Genomic DNA, 19349 nt, shown 5'->3' on the forward strand with positions numbered 1-19349 from the left:
GTGCTGAACAGAATACTCCTTTGCTTTGCCCATGCTAAAAGCTGACTCATCACTTCAGAAGCAGAACAACATTCAGGGAGGAACTACTACAGCGTGATCACCCACAGCAAAAACAGCCCATCTTTATATATGAAGCTAGAGAAGAGGGGCTGCTGTCTACTGCACAAAATAGCATGAATAGCCACGCATACCTGAATTTTCTAGCTGTACTGGCTTCAGCTGCTTCAACTAGTCTGTTGTTGTATTCCCAATTTATTTAGCACACGACACACAAAGAAAATAAAAAACTTCCTGACTTGAGAGGCAAAAATTGCTGACAATACCAAAGAAAGCAAGATTACCTTGCAATATCACAATAATTAACCACCAACCTGCCCATTGCCCCCATATTTCATAACAACAGCTGTATCAGCAACTTCATACACCCTTTCCCAGTATCAAGAAACACAAAAGAAATTGCAAAAAAATACAAGACAGTCTCTTGTATGGGTCAGCTTACAGTTCACACCAAGTCATTCACCTGTGCATGATGCTACTCTCAGTAAGCCTGGCACACAAGAACAGAAATCTATTAGCTAATGAACATAATGCCTGATGGAAATGGTTACTATCATTAAGTGATGGGAGAAATAAAAAAGTAGTAAGACAGGGACTGAGTATAATGAGAATTGAAAGCATAGAGGAAGAAATACAGAAGGGAGCGGGCTACAAGACAAGGATCCCTACTGTAGGTGAAAAAACCCCTGGATTTGTTGTCTGTGGTACACTGGGATGTATTTCTGATTTCATGGATAATTGCTGGCTTCACATTTAACTTCCACATAACTTTTCCCCAACTGAGACAATATAGTCAGTATTTTAGTGCCAGGATACCTGCCATTCTTTTATTTAAATACTAACCGTTCTGGGCAGACCATGAAACAACAGGGTTACTACCTAGTGATAAAGCAACATTAACTCGTGTGTTCTATTATTAGATTTTGAAGCTTTATGAATTCTTCAATCAGCATGCTAGGGTGGAGCCTGGTGCTTTGAAACAGGTTGGGAGAATAATCTGAAGAAAGTATCAGAAGCTCATTTGCCAGAAACTTAAGAAAATCTTACTGTGAAGGTATTATCAAGTTAGCGTGAGCTCACAGCCCTAGAGACAGAGGCAGGGGTGGAGGTCCCAGGTGAGGCCCTCACTGCAAAGTACCAAACAGACACAGCAACTTGGTGATGTAGAGTTGACAAGGCCTGAAAAACCCAAAGGTAGTGGAAATATTGAATACCTGTGTCAGTGCACTTCAGTAGTGCTGTTATAGTCTTCACCAACATTAGCACTGCTGTGAGTCAAATGCTTTGCCATTCAAGATTCCAGGAATGAGAAGAGCAGTCATACCAAGACAAAGAAAAGCTCCTGCAAAAAAATTTAGCCTGCAAGCATATCCCATTCATACCCATTTCCAAAAGTCCATACTCATTGTTTTGTGCTCTACTCTGTCTCCTTAGAGCCACATCAGCTGGTTACACAGTCCAAGAGCTACATGGCAGCCACAACAAGGGGTGAGTGAGAGTGATAAAAGGAAGGACTATAAATAGGATAAATATGTCATCTTTGTTATTTTACTTGGTGTAGAAACATTTAATTCTAATAATTATTTAGGTAGCCATCAAACTACCTCACAGACTTTGTAAATTTTCTTCCCCAGACTCCTATATTCTTATCTGGACTCTCAACTATATTTCTGCTTTAGTCCCAATGCTTTAAGGTATCTATTCTTATTTTGTTAGATTGAATAGAAGTGAGAGACCACTACTTAAGACCTCAAAGGCTGAAAAATTGCAAAGGAACTCAAACTCACATGGAATGACACCACTCTAAGTTATATTTTCTCTCCCAGAATAATACCATGCATTTTTGCTGCAGGGGGATGTTCTTGCAGATCCCTCCAAAGCAACTCAATCACCTACAGATACAGCAACCTAGTACCAATTTGTTTTCTCATAGGCCTTTACTCCTCTGTTACTGTACAATCACTGTTTTCAACAGCAGTAAGGTCAACAGCCAGCTACAAACAGGGGAACTAATGTTTACCCTGTTATAGCTGGAGTGTGAAAGACCATTGCTGTTGTTGAGTACTCACTGTGGGTGGAAATACTGGCCACATTTTATTTCTTTCTCCATCCTGCAAACAGAACAGCTTACTGTGGCTTCACTTACCAAAATGCAAAATGGCAAAAGTTTTGTCAGATCATGGATAAGCATCAGCCCATCCACTTCCTCCATTCAGATAATTCAAGTACTGTAAGGAGATGTATCAGATACAAAGTCCATCAAATCCCAGGTGCAAGAGCTTTACAGAAAGAAAAGAACAGAGTAAAACCTTTACAGAAAAGAACGTTTTTGCACTCAGAGACCCTTAAATGCAAAACATGAGCAGGGTTTCAGTTCTAAAAGCTGCAAGTCTCTTTCATGGTAGGATTCAAGAGCAATCCAGATCTGTTATGAGGAGGTACTACCATTAAACTTCTCCCTGCCAGCAATGCAGCAGAAGTCTAAGTGCAAGAGTTGAAGGAACCAGAATATTTCCATTTCCAAACAATTCCAAATTTATAAAAAATTTGCTTTATACAACTTTCAGAAGTCAGCTAAAGGCTTACTGAAGCTGAAGGTGTGCCAGAGAGGAAAAAAGTCTGATTAATATCACAGGATCCAGACTCTCCCACCCACCCATGGCAGCACACATCGAAAACCAAGCCAATCTGTTACAGGAAACCTTGTCTTGAACAAAGAATCTCCTTACTCAACCTCGTATGTTTTCTAAGGGTTTGTTTTTTCAGACCACAGGACAAAGTTATCTGAGCTAGGGCAGCTTTGAAGGCACTTTCTGAAAACTTCTACTCCTAGCCAGAGGGTCCACAAACACTGAAATATTAACACTACAGTTAAATTTTAATTTCTTCCCTGACCCCCTGGAATTTCACATCTGGGACAGCCAATTTCAGTTTACAGTATTTTTTTGTATCAAATCCCCACAATCTAGGTATAATCTTTGCTTTGTCCAAATTCATTTGACTGCCTTCTAGACCCATTTCCAGCCCAAACACTTTCAACTACTGAGAGGCTGTGAAATTAATGCAAATGTAGTTTTGGGTTTTTTTTTAATGGAAACTAAAATGAAATAAATATCTTTCACCTCTTGCATAGGCTAATTACTACTTTTTATACTTGCTTTAATCTGACAAATTAACAAAAACTTCTACTGTACTCTGAAGAAACTCAGCGCATTCTGAAATCTTCAAGGTTCTTATTTAGAAGGTACTATAGTAATAGCAAGCATTAACAAGTCCTATAGTTATTGAACAGTCCTCATTTGAAGGACAAAAGTATCCATACATCAAACAAAAATGCTCTTGCATAGAACATGGCTTCAGTGAACTTATCATGATTGTTCCAATCCCATTTTCCCCTCCTATGAATCAGCAAAGCTTCCCAAGATACATTTCAGCTCAGATGGTCGTGGTGGGAAATACTGGTTTTAAGATACAAAGATAGCCTTAACGTACTGCTTCATGCTGCTGCATTGTCTGACAGTCATGACCTCAGAAAGCCAGAAAGTGGCTAGTAAGTCTGCAGTTTGCCTAACAAGTCAAAAAAGCAGTGTTATTGCTAAGGGGACAAGGGACTGAACTTGCCAGGCATTCCTTTTTTTAATTATTAAGGCCTATTGGCAGTATTCTGGCATGCTGCCTTGATGACAGAACTAAGCTTTTGGGAAAGGATTTCAAAAACTCACTCCAAAATGAGACCTTATATTGTAGCAGTTTGCCAAAATCTAATTTGCAATTTTTGCTCTACCTTCCACAGTCAGCCTGCACAGCTTTGCTTCACAAGTATCCAGATAATGAGCAATCTGCTCTTGATCCTGCATTCCAAGTACTTAAAGTGATTAACAGATCTGCACATGGACTGAGTCCGGGCTTTCCGCATGCAGCCTTTACCTACCTTCTGTTGGGTACTCTGCCGTTCATTTCGGTAGGACTGCATCTTTATTCTAATATTTGTTTGTGGTGCAGAAGGCTAAGTGTTGCAATAAGATCCTGTAGAGCACAGAATTTAAGACTCACTCAAAATTTCACATCTTCGAAGGAAAAACAAAGAACACAAATATTGTCTTTAGTAATAAGCAAATATTTTCTCTTTCATTACTAACCATCCAGCTACAACACATTTAAAAATATATATATACACCTTGGAAGCAAAACCTTTTTAATTATTGGGTACACGTGAGGGTTCAGCAAATCCATAAAGCTGGCCAACTGTCCTCTTCTATCAACCTAGAGGAGGTGATGGATGTGACAGCACAGCAGTTCTTGGATTTTAAGCCATGCAGTACAGTAACTCTAAAGAGCTAATGCATAATGGGGGAGGGGATAGGAAAGGCCTCCAGAGCTATGATATATTTAGAATCGATCCTTTCACCTAACCAAGCTGAAAAGAAGTCTTACCACTTTAGTGAACTGGTACAAAACACTTCGAATGCTACTAGAGAACAAACACTGGAGTCTCCTGGAAAAATGGGGCTGTTCAGCTCCGATTTCAGACTAAATTCTACCATACTGCTTACATAGGAACACCCTTCTAGCTCAAGCATGGGGTATTGCACTCTTCATAATCAGTTAAATGCTCTAAAGAAAAAATACAACTACATCTGTACCAACACAGCACTTTGCCAAATCATATCAGTTTGAAAACTTGCAACAAATCAAGAACTGCATTAAGCAACAACAAAAAAAGCAAAGGGAAGAGTAGAATCACATGAACGACATTCATTCATTGTCACTCAAAAGGCTGCCTGAAAAGAGATTTAATAATGATGCTGGTTTGGTGGAAGCCATTTCCAGGCAAATAGAAACATTAAATTCATGATGAAAGAAGTAGCACAGAACTGTTCTGCTTTAGCTTCAATTTAGACATCTCTATGAAACAGTCAATAACACCAAGTACTATTAATTCCTGGAGCAGGCTGGTACTCCGCAATCTAGAGAGTAAGGAAGACAAAAAATTCCCAAGCAGTGGCACAAACCATACCAGAAGCTGGGCTTTTTGGTGGCTTGTTAGTGTTTTCTTAAAAAAAATCAGATATTATTTTAAAATCTCAAGAAAAGGGAGAGATGTATTCCCATTCATCAGAACAAGTGTTAAATGTCTCTAAGATGCACAATCAACACCAAGTTAGTTTCAGCTGACAATAGTGAAATTCAGACTTTCTTGAGTACTGCAGTTTTACCTGAAGCTGAACAGAACAAGTTGCCAGTTGCTGAGAAAGACAGTAGTCCTGTACTGTTGCACATGGAAATCCATGCAAGATAACAGTTCATGCAGTAAAGCTATCAAAGCTGTTCATTTTTTGATGTGTTAGATTTCTCTTAAGTATTCTGACCCAGCTTACTCCATCAAAGAGTGTAAGTGGTTACACAGTACCCTGATCAAGCATTAGGAGTATCCACCTGTTAGCAGATGACCATAATCATATAAAAGCCATACCCTGTGGAACTGATTACATGAAGCAGAAAAAGCAAATCAATAAATCCAAGGGCAAGATTGAGAACAGGTCAACAAGCAGAATTAGGCATATAGAGTTCTATTAATCAAAGTTACAGGATTTTTCTTATTTTCAGAATCCTTGAACAATGCAAAGTCAAAAGCAAATAAAGACTCTTCACTGTAATATCTTTTCCTAGGTCTATACTCAAAGAGGAGACAATAGGAAACCCTGGAATACTTTTGTGACAGGTGGACCATGTGGCCTGGTTCACATACACCCCACTGCCCTTACACATCTTTATAGCAATTATCCACACTAGCACTGAACTTCTTTTTAATACCCCAAGAACTCCCCTAGGAATCCTCAATTAAACATAGCAATTGCTGCAATAAGCAAAATCTTAGTGGCAGAAATACTTATCTGTTACTAGTAAATGGAGCTATTAGCACACTATCATTTGCTACCCATCTACACAGTAAGTCTATAATCAGCAAGGTTGAAGCCACACTCACATTTTAAGTGAGGGTTTCCAGTTGTAATACAAACAGCAAATCTTAACATTTCTCAACAGCCAAAGCAAATTCCAGAAGCCTGTTTGATGAAGCATCAGAGGAAGATGTAGAGCTAAGTAGGAGCTTGGCTTATAAGCTCTAAAAATCATCCAGGACTTAAGTAGTACAGCATTCAAAGTACAATACAGGATTTCAGAGATAATTTGGAATCTATTAGATAAAGTTTGGTGTTTTGGGAGGATACTTCTGCTTTTAGTAAAAAAATGGTGTTACAAAAAAAATCCTTGAGTAATACAACAATGCTTTTAGAAAGCAGAGTGCAAGGGCTGTGTGTGGTAGTAACACAAACAGCTCACAGGAGGGCTGCTTGTCCTCTTGCTACTTCCTTCTGAAAAGAACCCTACAGGACGCTGCACCATGCTGCCATTACCACCAGAGCAACTCTTCTACAGGTTGGGACCCAAAGATTTGCTATAATGTGAGTTGTCTTCTCCCAGATCTTAAGAAACAGTGATGAAACGAAACAACATAATTATAAATCCTGATACACGGCTATAGTTTCTCCTTTTATTGCATAAGGTTCTGTTACTATTTCGTTTTCATCTGCAAAATGTTCAGGTCTGAGGAAGACTGAATTTACCTTTCCATTAGCAGCTGGACAATTAAGAAACAATTAACAAATATGCCAGTCAACTTTGGCAACCTTTTGGAAATCAGTGTCACACTGATCTAACCAAAACTATCCTAGAATCAGACAGTAAACATGTACTAAAAAGCATCTACTTAATCACGAGCTATATCCTGTATTCTTTCCAAGAGCTTAAGGCTTTCCTTGTCATAAGGGAATATGTGCCACCTTCAAGATGCAATATTACTTAAAATTAAGGAATCATCTTGCGTGATGAATCATCACTTCAAAGAACAAGATTGTGCTTAACTTCTGATGCTTCAAGAACGAGTTTGTTTGCTTCAGAGATGTTGAAATTCCGAAAGGAATTGTTTGATAAGAAAAGCAAAAGTGAAGCTGCTGACAGAAATCTCTCAGAATTCAAACTCAGTTTATCGATGTGGGAGCAACACACACACACACAAAAATAAAAAAAATGAAGTAGAGCTGAAGAAGTTATTCTAGCTTCCCAGAAGTGCCACAAGGCTGTTCTCACTCTTGACTTGCTACTTCAAAATTTCAGAAAAACACAGATTTATCCCAGCTCTGTCACAGATGGTCAGACAGTGAATTCATGGGAGCAGCACACAGATGCCTAGATACACCTCCTGCATGATGGTGCTCAGGTCTGCTTGTATCTATTCTATGGTCCCATATGCACAATTTGGAGAAAGTGCTAAGTGTCATAACTCTTGGTTATTTTTTTCTTAGGAACAGAAAGAACCCTGCAGAAAAATATATGCAGTGGCACAATGACATGGAAAGGATAATAGCTGAGTTTTTAAATGTAACAGACACAATTTCACTTCTCCAAAATTAGAACAACTCTTTCCATTCTTGTCTACAAAGATAAGGGATTCCATCTGTGAAATTGCCTTTTTGCTATTCGGTGCGGTCAGGAGAATACCAAAGTGTTCTTGTGGACATCAGACTGATTGCATAAAGCCTTTCCATTTTTTACTTGCAATTAACAGTGAAGACATCAATTAATAGTCAACTAAAACAAGCCATTTACAGGAGATGTATATTTTCATTTTGAAACTCTCAGAAATCTACTAAAACATACTGAAAATAAGACTGCAACATGAAAGTATCTGTCAAACTTCTTGCAGAAGAATGCAGTTGCACAAATTTAGATAAGCTAAGGAAAAAAAAAACAACCAAAAACTCACAAAGTAAACTGCTACCTTACTTTTATGAATTCCCAATGTCTCAACAGCTTAAAAATTAGCATCACTTTCAGGTATAATTTACATCTTCTGAACTAATAACACATGAAAAGAAAGCATTTTTTTCATTCTGTTCAACAAAATGTTGTAGTTTACTGGCATGAATTTCCTATTTCCATGCAAAAAAATTACAGCTACTTGGAATTTTTTTAAACCACAATACGAGTAACCAGAATATCAGCACAAAGGCTGATACTCTGGGGAGACACAGAAATAAGCACAGAACCAGATTGTATAGTGTGTCCATAAAATCAGATAATTGCCTAAGGGCAGAACCTGAAAAGTCATCTTTAATCACCTTTAGGAGTATATTCAGGCTGTTTGAAAGGCTTGATTTCTATTGTATACACTTTTTAAATCTAGAACAAGAACAAAAAGGAAAAACAGAGGTTTACATATTCTTGCTCCCTAAACTGAACCAGAGAACATCTGCATAAAATTAATCTCCCAGCTGCTGTCCTCAAAAAAGAAAAAAATTCTTATGTTTTTATCACTTTCTTATTACAGAGCAAGGGAGCACCCAACTAAGGCCAGAACAATTATTCGCCCAGTGTAAAGCATTCAGATGCCATTGAAATAGTTTCACTACACTTTACATGAAGCATTACTCACACTCATTTAATTGCACTGACAAAGGAAATCCATTCTGATAGAAGGTACAACATTGGAGAGTTAGTCAGCAAATTACACTGAAGTACCAGAAGCAGCAACAACAGTGCAGCCTTACAAACTGCTCTTCCAACATACTTTAATCAGACCCTAGAAGAGCACTCCTCTATAATGCTGCCAGACAGAGGAAGAGGTTTACATTAAGTACTTTTCCTTCTCTGAAAAGACCCACAGAATAGTGGCAATTATGAATGGATTGGGATGTGAATACTGCAACAAGGAATGAGATAACTAATCACATGTTATCAAGACAGATATGTAACATTCAAGTCCTGTTGTCCTTGGGTTGGATTTCAAATAGTTGCAAGGAATCCCTGCTTTAAATTCTGCCTGTACTTTCCACACCACACCCTCCCACACCCCCCCAAAAAAAAAAAAAAAAAAAAACCACCACACCAAAACAGGAATATTCTAAGTTCTAGAAACAACTGTCCTGAGACCGTTTGAAAGTCAGCTCTATTACCATTTTTTACAAACAGAAAAGGCTTAAGAACTGCATCAAATAAATAAGCAAAGCTATAGCAGAGTTTAGAATTCTTCAGAAAGTTAAAGCTTTGAGTATCAGGGCACCACAAGCTTACTTTGGTGGTCCAAAAAGGAAGGGAAGTGAACACCTTCAAAGAACAAGAACGGTAGAACTACTGACTTGAGTCAATCAGAATTGTTGGCATTTATTTTAAGCTCTGTCCTTAACTCTTTCTTCGACCTTGGCCATGTCACTTTGCTGCTAATCTTCTGTGCCACTTCATGCAACACAAACATGGTAACTTTTATAAAGCACTTTGCTAACTGGCATGAACACCCCTCAGCAAAACCTTTCAATGTAGTGCAAATAACAAATGTATTTTGCTGAGCCAGTTTAAAAAAAAAAAAAAAAAAAAAAGAGCAAATATGCTTTTGCTAGTTCTCTGCAGCATTAGTTAATTGGCATCATTCCCATAGCAATGCTGGCATATCTAACACTGACAAACAGAAACAAATAGGACCAGTTTCATTATTTACAATACTTCACTAAAACCCACAGGACTGACCTTTTTGATCCTAAGCATTATATGCCAAGCATCTTCCTCTAGTCAGCTGAGACAAGAGAAAGGGAAACTCCAAGAGCTGGGCCAAACACAATGATGTTGACTTCAGTGGGCGTTCCTAGTTGCTTTTTTTCTACAGCTCAGCATTTAGATTATTTAGGAATCTTCACGCTGGGAGAAACCTACTACCAAATCTGTAACATACGCTCAGTGAAACAACAACATGTAGCTGAAGAAGGAAAGGTTAAAAGTATCACCAGATGAAGAGAAGGAAAAGAAGCCAGAGAGGATCCAGTCAGATTTATAAGATTAATTTTCATATAGAATATGTTGAATCTCTTAAGTATTTCTTTTTTTTGCATTTGATTCATCTCCTCACACAGCAGAACAAAACAGCTTTCCTTGGTTATCTTCTTTTTCTTGTTTAGTTACATGACTGACACGCAAGTTGGTAATGTCACTGGTACACTCACCTACCAGACCCACTGTCCACTGAACTTGACAGTGTAAGAATTTCAGGGTCCCTAAAAATAAATCACAGGTGTGCAATTTGTACTGTAAAGATGTTTAGGTACCCATTTCCTGATAGCATCCCCAAAGCAGTGAAACAGGCAGTCCTCAAAACCTCCAAGATTTACAATAAAAGTCTGCCTCAAACAGAAATGGTACTTAAAACATACAGGGCACTTTTCATTATCATAACTTTATATTTAATGCTAATAAATTTTTTTCCTACAATCTAAATAAAGAAATTAACACCTTTTTGGTTAAAAGAAGGAAAACAGAACAATTGTTTTGGACATTGCTTTTTGACAAGCAAAATCTCAAGAAACAGATACCTCCAGGATTCTTCAAATAATCCCCTGAAGTTCAGTCACTATATAAGAAGTTGTTACCTCCCAAAGTGACCAAACCCTTATGTTCTTTACCATGCCATCAGAAATATTGGTAACTATTCTGAACATTCTTTTGTTACCTACTACTTGAGTCCACAAAGCTGCAATAGTTTAGATTTAAAAGGTGGGCTTCTTCAAATCCTTATACATATATAATAGAGTGATTTTTCAGATTTGCATTAAGGTGCCCACTTGACTTATTACACAGTCCAAAATATAACATAAACTTCTTAAAAGGTTCATCATTAAATACTGTCCTTATGCATTCTGTGTCTGACTAAATATAGGCAGGCATTTGAAAGCAAGGCATTCTCTGATTTTCTACCATTCTAGTAGAAAATTTGACTTTAAATAAGGTAACTCGGTTCTTTCCCACTCCTCCATCTTGTTCCCTAACTCTCAAACTAACTCATCCTGCAGCTTCAGATGGATAGTGCAGGTCGCAGCTGGTGCTCGAAGGCAAGAGGAGATGTATGAGAATCACTGTCTATTACTGAATGTAGGCAGTACCAATCAGTAGATCAATACAGCTGATGCTCCCGTGACAGCTCTCAGTACTTGTAGATGTTTAGTACATGAAAGAATTTTGCCTGCAAGAATCTTTTCCAAGTTCTTGCAAGCAGAAGCTGTTCCTTCTCCAGAGACACATTATGGCCTATCCGTTGGTGGGTGGTAACTTCTATGAAGAAAATGCTACAAGCTTGTTAATTCTACAGGCACAAAGCTAACATCACCTGTTCTTGATTATCCACAGTAACTGAAATAACTTAAGTACATCAGAATAACATAGAAAATGCAAACCAGATATAAATCAGGATGCAATAACATCCTTAGTCCACTGATCTTTACAAAAGTTGCTAAAAGCTTTCCATAGAAAACAACACAGAGAAATTTCCAAGATGCTTATTACATAAAATGGAAAAGGGATGTCAGAAATGCATTGACAAATCATTCGAAACAAACATTGGCAGTCCAAAGTTGTTCATCCTGCAGATAACCATGAGTTGGGTCTGTCTGCATGTATAGGTAACATACACTTTTGGAGGGCAGGGGAACACCACAGAAGAGACCAACAGTCCCTCCCCCGCTAAAAAAAGAAGCTCCATCATTGTCATGATCTAATACTTATGATACTTGCTTTATAGATACACCCAGAAGAGAACATACATTTTCGTATCTTTAAAATAGTAAATTTAAAAAAAAAAAAAAAGTCTCTTCCACCACACAGCACAGAAAGAAGAACTCTATGTTGCCAAACCAAAGCAAACAGCTGTTGTAATATGTCAAGCCCATACCCGAGGTTACTAATTCATCTTATTGCAAAACAGGGTTACAAAACAAAGAATTATCCTTAAAAATATCTGAAGTCCTTCCCTCCAGCACCAGCTCTTACATTTAGTTTCCCAGATGTGTAACTGCTTTCTGTAGACTTAGCTGGGCTAGAATTTTCCTATACCCATCTCTTCTCTACTAGATCTGATAGTACCTTTGGTCAAGATTACCATGTAAATTCTCTACCTCTCCCCTCCAAACACAGGACATATTTGAATCCTTCCATAGGCATTCCCACTCATTCTTCCTCTTTCTTTACTATTGCTTCCTCCCAAGTGAGGAAAATTCTAGTAATATCTGTAGCAAAACCCTTAACTTCTCACTGGCACTTTACAGTGCAGCACAATTATGTACTGCTGATTCACTGTGACAGGAGACATTTATTCTTGCTGCTGACAGCACAGATGTTTCCTAGCATCCATGCCTGTGTTTGGTTGGTAACATTGTGCACTGGTGTCCCTCTAGTTGGGCTGGTTCTCTAGTTGATACATTTCACTTTTACAACTAGCAGTCTCTAGTATGAATAAAGCAGTGAAATACTGGGAGCTAACAGCTTTTTATCTTAGAAATAACTTCCATTCTAAACTTCAAAAATGTTCAGATAGCATAAAGCAATAAAATCTTAATGGCCTGTTAGCAAAATGGGCAAGTAAATATTTTCTTAGGTAAGGAGGAAAGGCCCAACACTTAAAGACAACTATTTCTTATTCACAGATGCAGCCAGTCATCCTTTAACCAAGCCAATCAATCCTTCATTTTACAGCACTTATCAATATGCCCATATATGCTGCCATCTGTATGGCAGTACATCAGGGTATCAGATTGCCTTACTGTAAGAAGAATAAGTTTGATAATACAAGAATAATAAGGTAGATACTAATTTGAAAGCTCCCATAGTCCCTATTTTCAAACTCACTAACATGAATTAATAATACTTTTTTTCTTCCCCTTCATGACAAACTATGTAAAACCACTGCTGAAAGATTTGAGGTCAAAAAAACACAGAAAGATTCTGCAAGGCCTGGAAATTTACAGCATTGTAATGGTTAATGCTAGCTCTAGTGAATCTATTTAAGATATTAAAATTCCCATCTGTCAGACCTCTTTGCTAGATGTTAATGCCCTCAAAGCAAAAGAGAACATGTGCCTGCATCCCAGCCACCCAGTTCACAGCGCTTCTTATTAACTCAAGCCATAAATGAAAATGAATTCATACTAACACACCTATCTAAACCACTGCAGCCAACACGCAGATGCGTGTTCACTCTTGCCATCTAGACACAGACAAGCAGAGAGAAAGGCTCAACAGCTGCATGCAGGCAACAGCAAAGGAGATTATAATCTTCAAACCACTGCAGCAGTTTGCTCCCACACTCATAAATAATGTTCTATACATACCTTTGACTTTGAGGCAATTTTAAGTTTGGGAAAACAGACACACTAGAAAAACAATACCCAAGTGGCAGACAATAATGCTACTAGTATTACAGAGTAGCTATTCACCATGATTTCCAGAATCGTAACTACCAAAGTTCACTCCCCATGCTCTACTGCATCAGCTGCATCCCATGTAAAGCACCAGAAACATCAGCTGAAGTCCTTGGTGTACTAGGACAAACACTGGGACACTTGATTTACCTGAGTTAATGCTTCTGTCAACACCAGCTCTATGAGGGATAAGAGAAAAGATCCAATTCAGCAGGGATGGGTTAAATCTCCCATAAGGAAGACTGGCTTGCATCTCATCTATATGGCAAAATCTAGCAATTAAAATGAAAGCTTGGGAGCATTTATCCTTCCAAAAAGTGGAAGGCGAATACACATTTTAAGTTCAGCAAGACTTCCTGACATATAGGAGTCTGCTGAAATGCCAATAAAACTGAGACACTGTGTGTATATACACATATATGAACTGCTAGAGAAGCATGCTCCATTTACAGTTGCTTTTGCGTCCAATCAAGTTGATTCTACAAAGTAAAAGCATTTACATGTTTCCTATGGTCTGTAACACCATATTGTAGAAAAATAACCCTTCTGGGATTGAATTAGAGGATACAGTGGTTCACAAGAAAGGATCACCAAGTTAACATTACCACCTCTTTTCTTTATGTGATTTTTTTCCAAAACCATATCCCAGCACCCTGGCTGTTCACTGTGTAGCACTTACTGTTGCTGGATTTCAGGTCACGGTGAATTATGGGAACAATTGCTTCCTCGTGCAGGTAGTTCATTCCCCTCGCAATCTGTACTGCCCAGTTCACTAGTATGTCAGGTGGTATCCTTTTACCAGACAACACTCTATTTAGCGATCCTCCACGGGCAAACTCCATGATCAAACAAAGATTAGGCTCCTTCAAACACACGCCCCTGAGGGCAATGATGTTGGGATGCTTTAACATCGCAAAGAGCTTGGCCTCTTGGCGGACATTCTCAATGGTCTGGCTGATGTCCTCATCAGGGTCATAGCGAGCTGCCTTGACAGCAACCTCATCTCCTATCCATACAGCTCGATACACTTTTCCGAAGCCCCCTATGCCAATGATTTCCTCCAGAACAAGCTCTGAGAAGTCGATCTCCAGGACTACGGGGGGTGGGGAAAAAAAGGAAAAAAAAGTAAACATTTAGCAACTACGCAGCCTGTACATCAGCTGAAGATCCATGTCGCCCAACCTCACCCTTACCCTTGGAGGAAGAACCAATTCTCACTCCGAAACACCTCAAATGAAAGCAGTAGTCCCTTCTGACAATCCTTCATTGCCAAATAGTGTGGTAAAACATATCTTGCAGTATCATAAAAACTGTATGAAGTACTCACTGTGAAGTGTGATAAATTTGACCAAACGGTGGTGCATTACACACTTAATAAAGTCACCCCTTGCCACACTTAAGCCCTTGTAACGCTGATGCCACCTTAAGTGTAAACCCTCATTTCCTGCCCTTGATGACAGTACAAGATTCCCAGAAAGAAAAACACACCTACAGGCTAATCTTCACTGGACTTCACACAGTGTATAATGTGACATAGCTAAAATTCAACACAAAATGCATCTGCTCCTGCATTGGTCCCTTATTTGAATGGCTCTTACTCAACTGCCACTAACAATCTTTCAGTTCTTCCCAAATCATGCTTACTCTTCCACACCTTTAAAGCTTTTCAGATTCGTTCCCCACAAGAGCTCTGTTAACCAATTCTGACACTACTGATAACAGTGTGACAAACAGATGGATCAGACCACATACTGAGTATGCAGAGCTAGCAATAAGAAAAACATTTTTTTATTAATGCATATTGCATTTTTATTACAGAAACTATATGAAATAACAGAATCATCACTTTCCATTCCTATACACTCACAGCTATACTTTACAGGCTGCCACAGCAACTGGTGGCTACATCGCATTGTATACTAAAAATCTACAGATACAGATGTCTTAATTCAGCATATAAACTGCATCTGGAGCAAAAGCTGTGAGAAAATGTATCCTGTACCACTGTACACTAAACACAGTTTCTGCTCACAGATGGCCAAAAGAACCCATCCAATACTGACTCATGTAGAATGGAAAACCCACATACTGACCAATGAAAACATGCTGACATGGCTGAATTTATGGTTTTGGTAGGCCAGTGGTGAGATAACATTGATGCTATTCTGCTGATATTTTGGTGGTTACCAATCACAGTCAAAGAAATTTTTTACCATTTTAAAGGAAAAATGCCATAATGTAAGGATTTAAGCAGAAAGTCCCCAAGACTTCTAATACTTTCCTGCATTTGACATGCCAAATCTGACATGGTTCCCCTGCTTTGTCTAGCAGAAAGGAAGTTAAGTCTGTAATGGGCTTACTTGATGTAGGTACTAATTCAGAGTACTGTATTATATTACTGGGGTTTGTAGTTATCAGCTGTATACATTCAACTCTGCACTATATTTAAAAGAAATTACAAAAATTGTCACAAAACTTTATGGAGTTAATACGAACTCTGCTGTCCGCAGCTGCAGACTTTTGGGGTTTTTTGACTGAGTTCTGTCTTCCTTGAACATGATTTACACAAGCAAGCAGACTTTTAAAAGTCAGCTAAGCCTATGAGCTAGGACTGACTACATATAGGGATTATATCATCAACCTTCCTATATAATACAGCCAAATCCTTAGCTAGTATAGTAAGGATGTCTGTGCTCTTTTTTTCTAGTGTTACATGAAGAAAAAGACTACTGGGAAACAAGACAGAAAATGGACCATAAAAGTCTTCCAAAAGGAGGAAAGGCCCTTTCCAGTCCAGAACACAAAAAGAATTTATTAATCTGTTACTGTGAGTACATCTTTTGGGTAACACTGAACTTCCAAGGATTTACACAACAGAGAAGGTTTCACTCCTACAGTAGCAGCCTTGGTGTTCAAATGCTTGTGAGCTACAGATTGCTAGAAAAGATGGAGTAGATTCTGACCAGAAACACTGACATTTTAAAACAAGACTGCAACAATAACTCCAGACACAAGACTCTACAGAAAGAGCTGCCCTGGTATTTCTCACTGATAAAAGAGCTAAAGAAATCAGATGCTGAGGCCTATTGCCTTCAGCCGGTAGAATTTCAGCACCGGTAGAATGCACACTTAACCTGCTCCTAAGGACAAGGTCAATCAGAAGACTGAAAGCGAACACACAGGTAAGCCACAACGCCAGATGGACAGCCCGTCCCCCGAACTCCCGACACCACCAGCGTTCCCCGCCGGCGCTGCCGGGGTCCGGAGAGCCCCGAGGCCGGCGGAGCGGGCGCCCGGGCCGGGCCGGCGGCGGGGAGCAGAGCGGCGGTGCTGAAGGGACAGCTCCACCGCGGCGGCCGGAGGGCCCGCGGCACCGCCCCGCCCCGGCCCGGCAGCGTGAGGTGGGCGCAGGGAGGCCGAGGGCAGGGCAGCAAGGCGCTGTGTGCGGCCACCCGCTTTACTCCGGAAAACGCACACCCAGGTAGGGGGCACAAAGGACCTAGACCAAACCTGGGACATCGTACCGCGAGAGGTATGCCTCCAGGTGAAAATTTGCATGTTATGCTGCAATTTTTTTTGCAAAGAAAGTTTTATTTGCGAGTGCAACCTTAGCTTAACTGTGAAAACTGGACATTTCTTTCAGGCAGACTGGCCAGCTCACCCTCATGAGTAGCTTAATCGGAAAAAAACTAACTCATATTTAGACAAGTTTTGCTTGGTTTTTATTTTTTTAAAGGTATTCTGTGCTGAACTGGTTTCTTCTTTTATACAAAGACTGTATAACTGCATAACTTAGTTACACAGCTACACTAGCGCACAAACTATTTACCTCATCTTTCTAAACACACTAACCTCTTTTCTCAACTCCAGTTTAATCTGGTCAACTTGCTATACTGGACTGCAAGGGCAACGGGAATGTTTAACATGCATTTTTTGCCTTTGAATCTAAGAACTGAAGTGCTATCATTCCTCTGGGGACCGATCAGGAATTACAGAGCCTGTATACCATGAACCAGTGGCCATGTTGACAACTACAAAGTGCTGTTTAATCAGCATTTATTATACCATATGATTAAGCTATTTAATTCCACCCATAGTGTGTAAGAGCCCATAGCGCAGATGAGGGTCCTTCAAGCCAGCCCACTGCTGACAAGCCTCAATTGGCTATTTTCATCACTCATGGTACCCTCACTAAGGTAAGATTCAAGGACACTGCATGGATGGTTGAAAGACAGCATGCAATTACACGCTATTACTAGCAGAATCTCTAGGACTTACACTCCAAAACCTTCATCAAACATGAAGAAAGCCACTGAAAATAGGTTCTGTGCCAAGGTGCACGTCTGGAATCACATCTTGCATTACTCCTGCAAAACTTCAATATTTCACAGTCCAGTAAGTCAACAGGAGACTGTTATTCCAAACAGCTATCAAACTAACATCACCAGCTCTAAAAGTGGGTATCATTCCTTGCAAACAGATTTCTAACATTAAAGCTGAAAATTCAACTCAACAGCAACTCGCTGCACCCCATGTCCAAATTGCACTGTTTCTTTAAAAAAAGAAACATACTCCTTTACCATATTAAAAACTTGTTGGAAGGCAATAAATTCTACTCTGTCGTGAACATATGGCTGGTGACTTGACATAAGTAGCATAGTCCTGTTGTGGCATTAGAAAGGCAGGACAAGAGTAAAGGGGAAGGTGCAACTCCACAACTGTCAAACCATAGAAAGGGCAATAAGGCAATGGAATCTGTAGTTATAAAGCTTGTGCTTGAACAGTCAAAACAGGAGTCGAGCTGAGGCTTCAAGAAGTTCTGCAGAAATGGTTCTCCTAATCATCTTAAAGGCAAAATTTAATAAGCGTTCACAGTAGTTTCCACATGTGGGGAAATAAAAAAACCAATTTATCTATACTGTTCCAGCACAAAAGAGAGCACCACCACTGCCCAACCTAGTCCCTTCACAATCCCAAGGGCAATACTACGAATTACTGAGTTTTCACCTAAATGCTTTCAAGAAGAACACAGGATAAGAAAAAAAGCTATTAGTTGTATTCCTTGGAGATACGTCCTAGATAGGACAAAGAACTTTTCTACTCCTTTTACTTTCTAGAAAAGCCTACTAATCTGAAGATTTTTCTCGGCCACTCCAAAAAGAGCTTTATTCTTGCCTGAATTGTCAACAGTGATAGATAAACAGGATCTAGAAACAGTCATTCCACACTGTTTCTCTTTCCACAGTTGTACATAGTGGTTAAAAAAAAAGCGTAGAGATGAAATGGCCCTATTCTCTTGCTCCAACAAAGGCTTCAAAACTGCACTGAAGTTCACAGAAACAAACCAATCCCTTCATGCCTTCAGCATCACAACTTAATCGAGCAACCCTCAGGTAGGCCCAGCTGTCCAAACTTGGATAAAACTCATTCACAGGTATCTCTGAACAGGATTTGTAAGAAGGCAAAGAGATAAGGAGGAACCTGGTAACACAAGCCAACTTAGGAATTTTTAAGTCAGAAATAATAACCTTTTAATTCGCAGAAAGGAAGATATAGAACAAGTATTAGCAGTGAATCAACCCGGCAGAAAGCAACTGATCCCTATCCAGCAACCTCTCCCTAAGGATATTCCTAAGAGCAGAGTCACCAGAGCCCCCGGTGACCCCACCACTGCCTAGCCACCAAGCTTCAGCCGTTTGGTGAAAATTTATCAGCCCCTGGAAACACAGGGCTTAACAATGGGAAACGGCTCCCGCTGCCAGTGAAACGCCACCACGCCGAGCTAGGTTTGGCCTCCCCGGAGAGGAGCGCCAGCCAGAAGGCAGAAGGGCAGCGGAGCAGCAGGAATGTGGCTGCGGGTGGGAAAGGGCACGGACCAGAGAACAGGGCCGGGGCGGCCCTGGCCCGGTCGAGCGCGGCCGCCAGCCTGGGCCGGCCCAAGGGCGCGGGGGTCCGAGCCGCCGCAGCCCACTCTGCTCCCGCGCCGAGGGCGGCCGC

The 19349-nt window shown here is 39.9% G+C and overlaps 1 protein-coding gene across 5 annotated transcripts in view; it reads right to left on the reverse strand.

Moving 5' to 3' along the window:
• The window catches only part of MAP3K9 (mitogen-activated protein kinase kinase kinase 9), an 80598-nt gene that overhangs the window by 42250 nt on the left and 18999 nt on the right, over window positions 1–19349 (reverse strand). For 3 of the 5 annotated variants that reach the window (XM_080397603.1, XM_080397604.1, XM_080397602.1), the window contains one exon: window positions 14032–14445. The exons of the other annotated variants lie outside the window; for them this stretch is intronic. In XM_080397603.1, the coding sequence (XP_080253729.1) occupies window positions 14032–14445 (414 nt within the window). The remainder of the gene's footprint in view (window positions 1–14031; window positions 14446–19349) is intronic. 5 annotated transcript variants of the gene reach the window in all.

Source organism: Falco punctatus (genome assembly GCF_963210335.1).
Source record: "Falco punctatus genome assembly, chromosome: 7".
NCBI lineage: Eukaryota > Metazoa > Chordata > Aves > Falconiformes > Falconidae > Falco > Falco punctatus.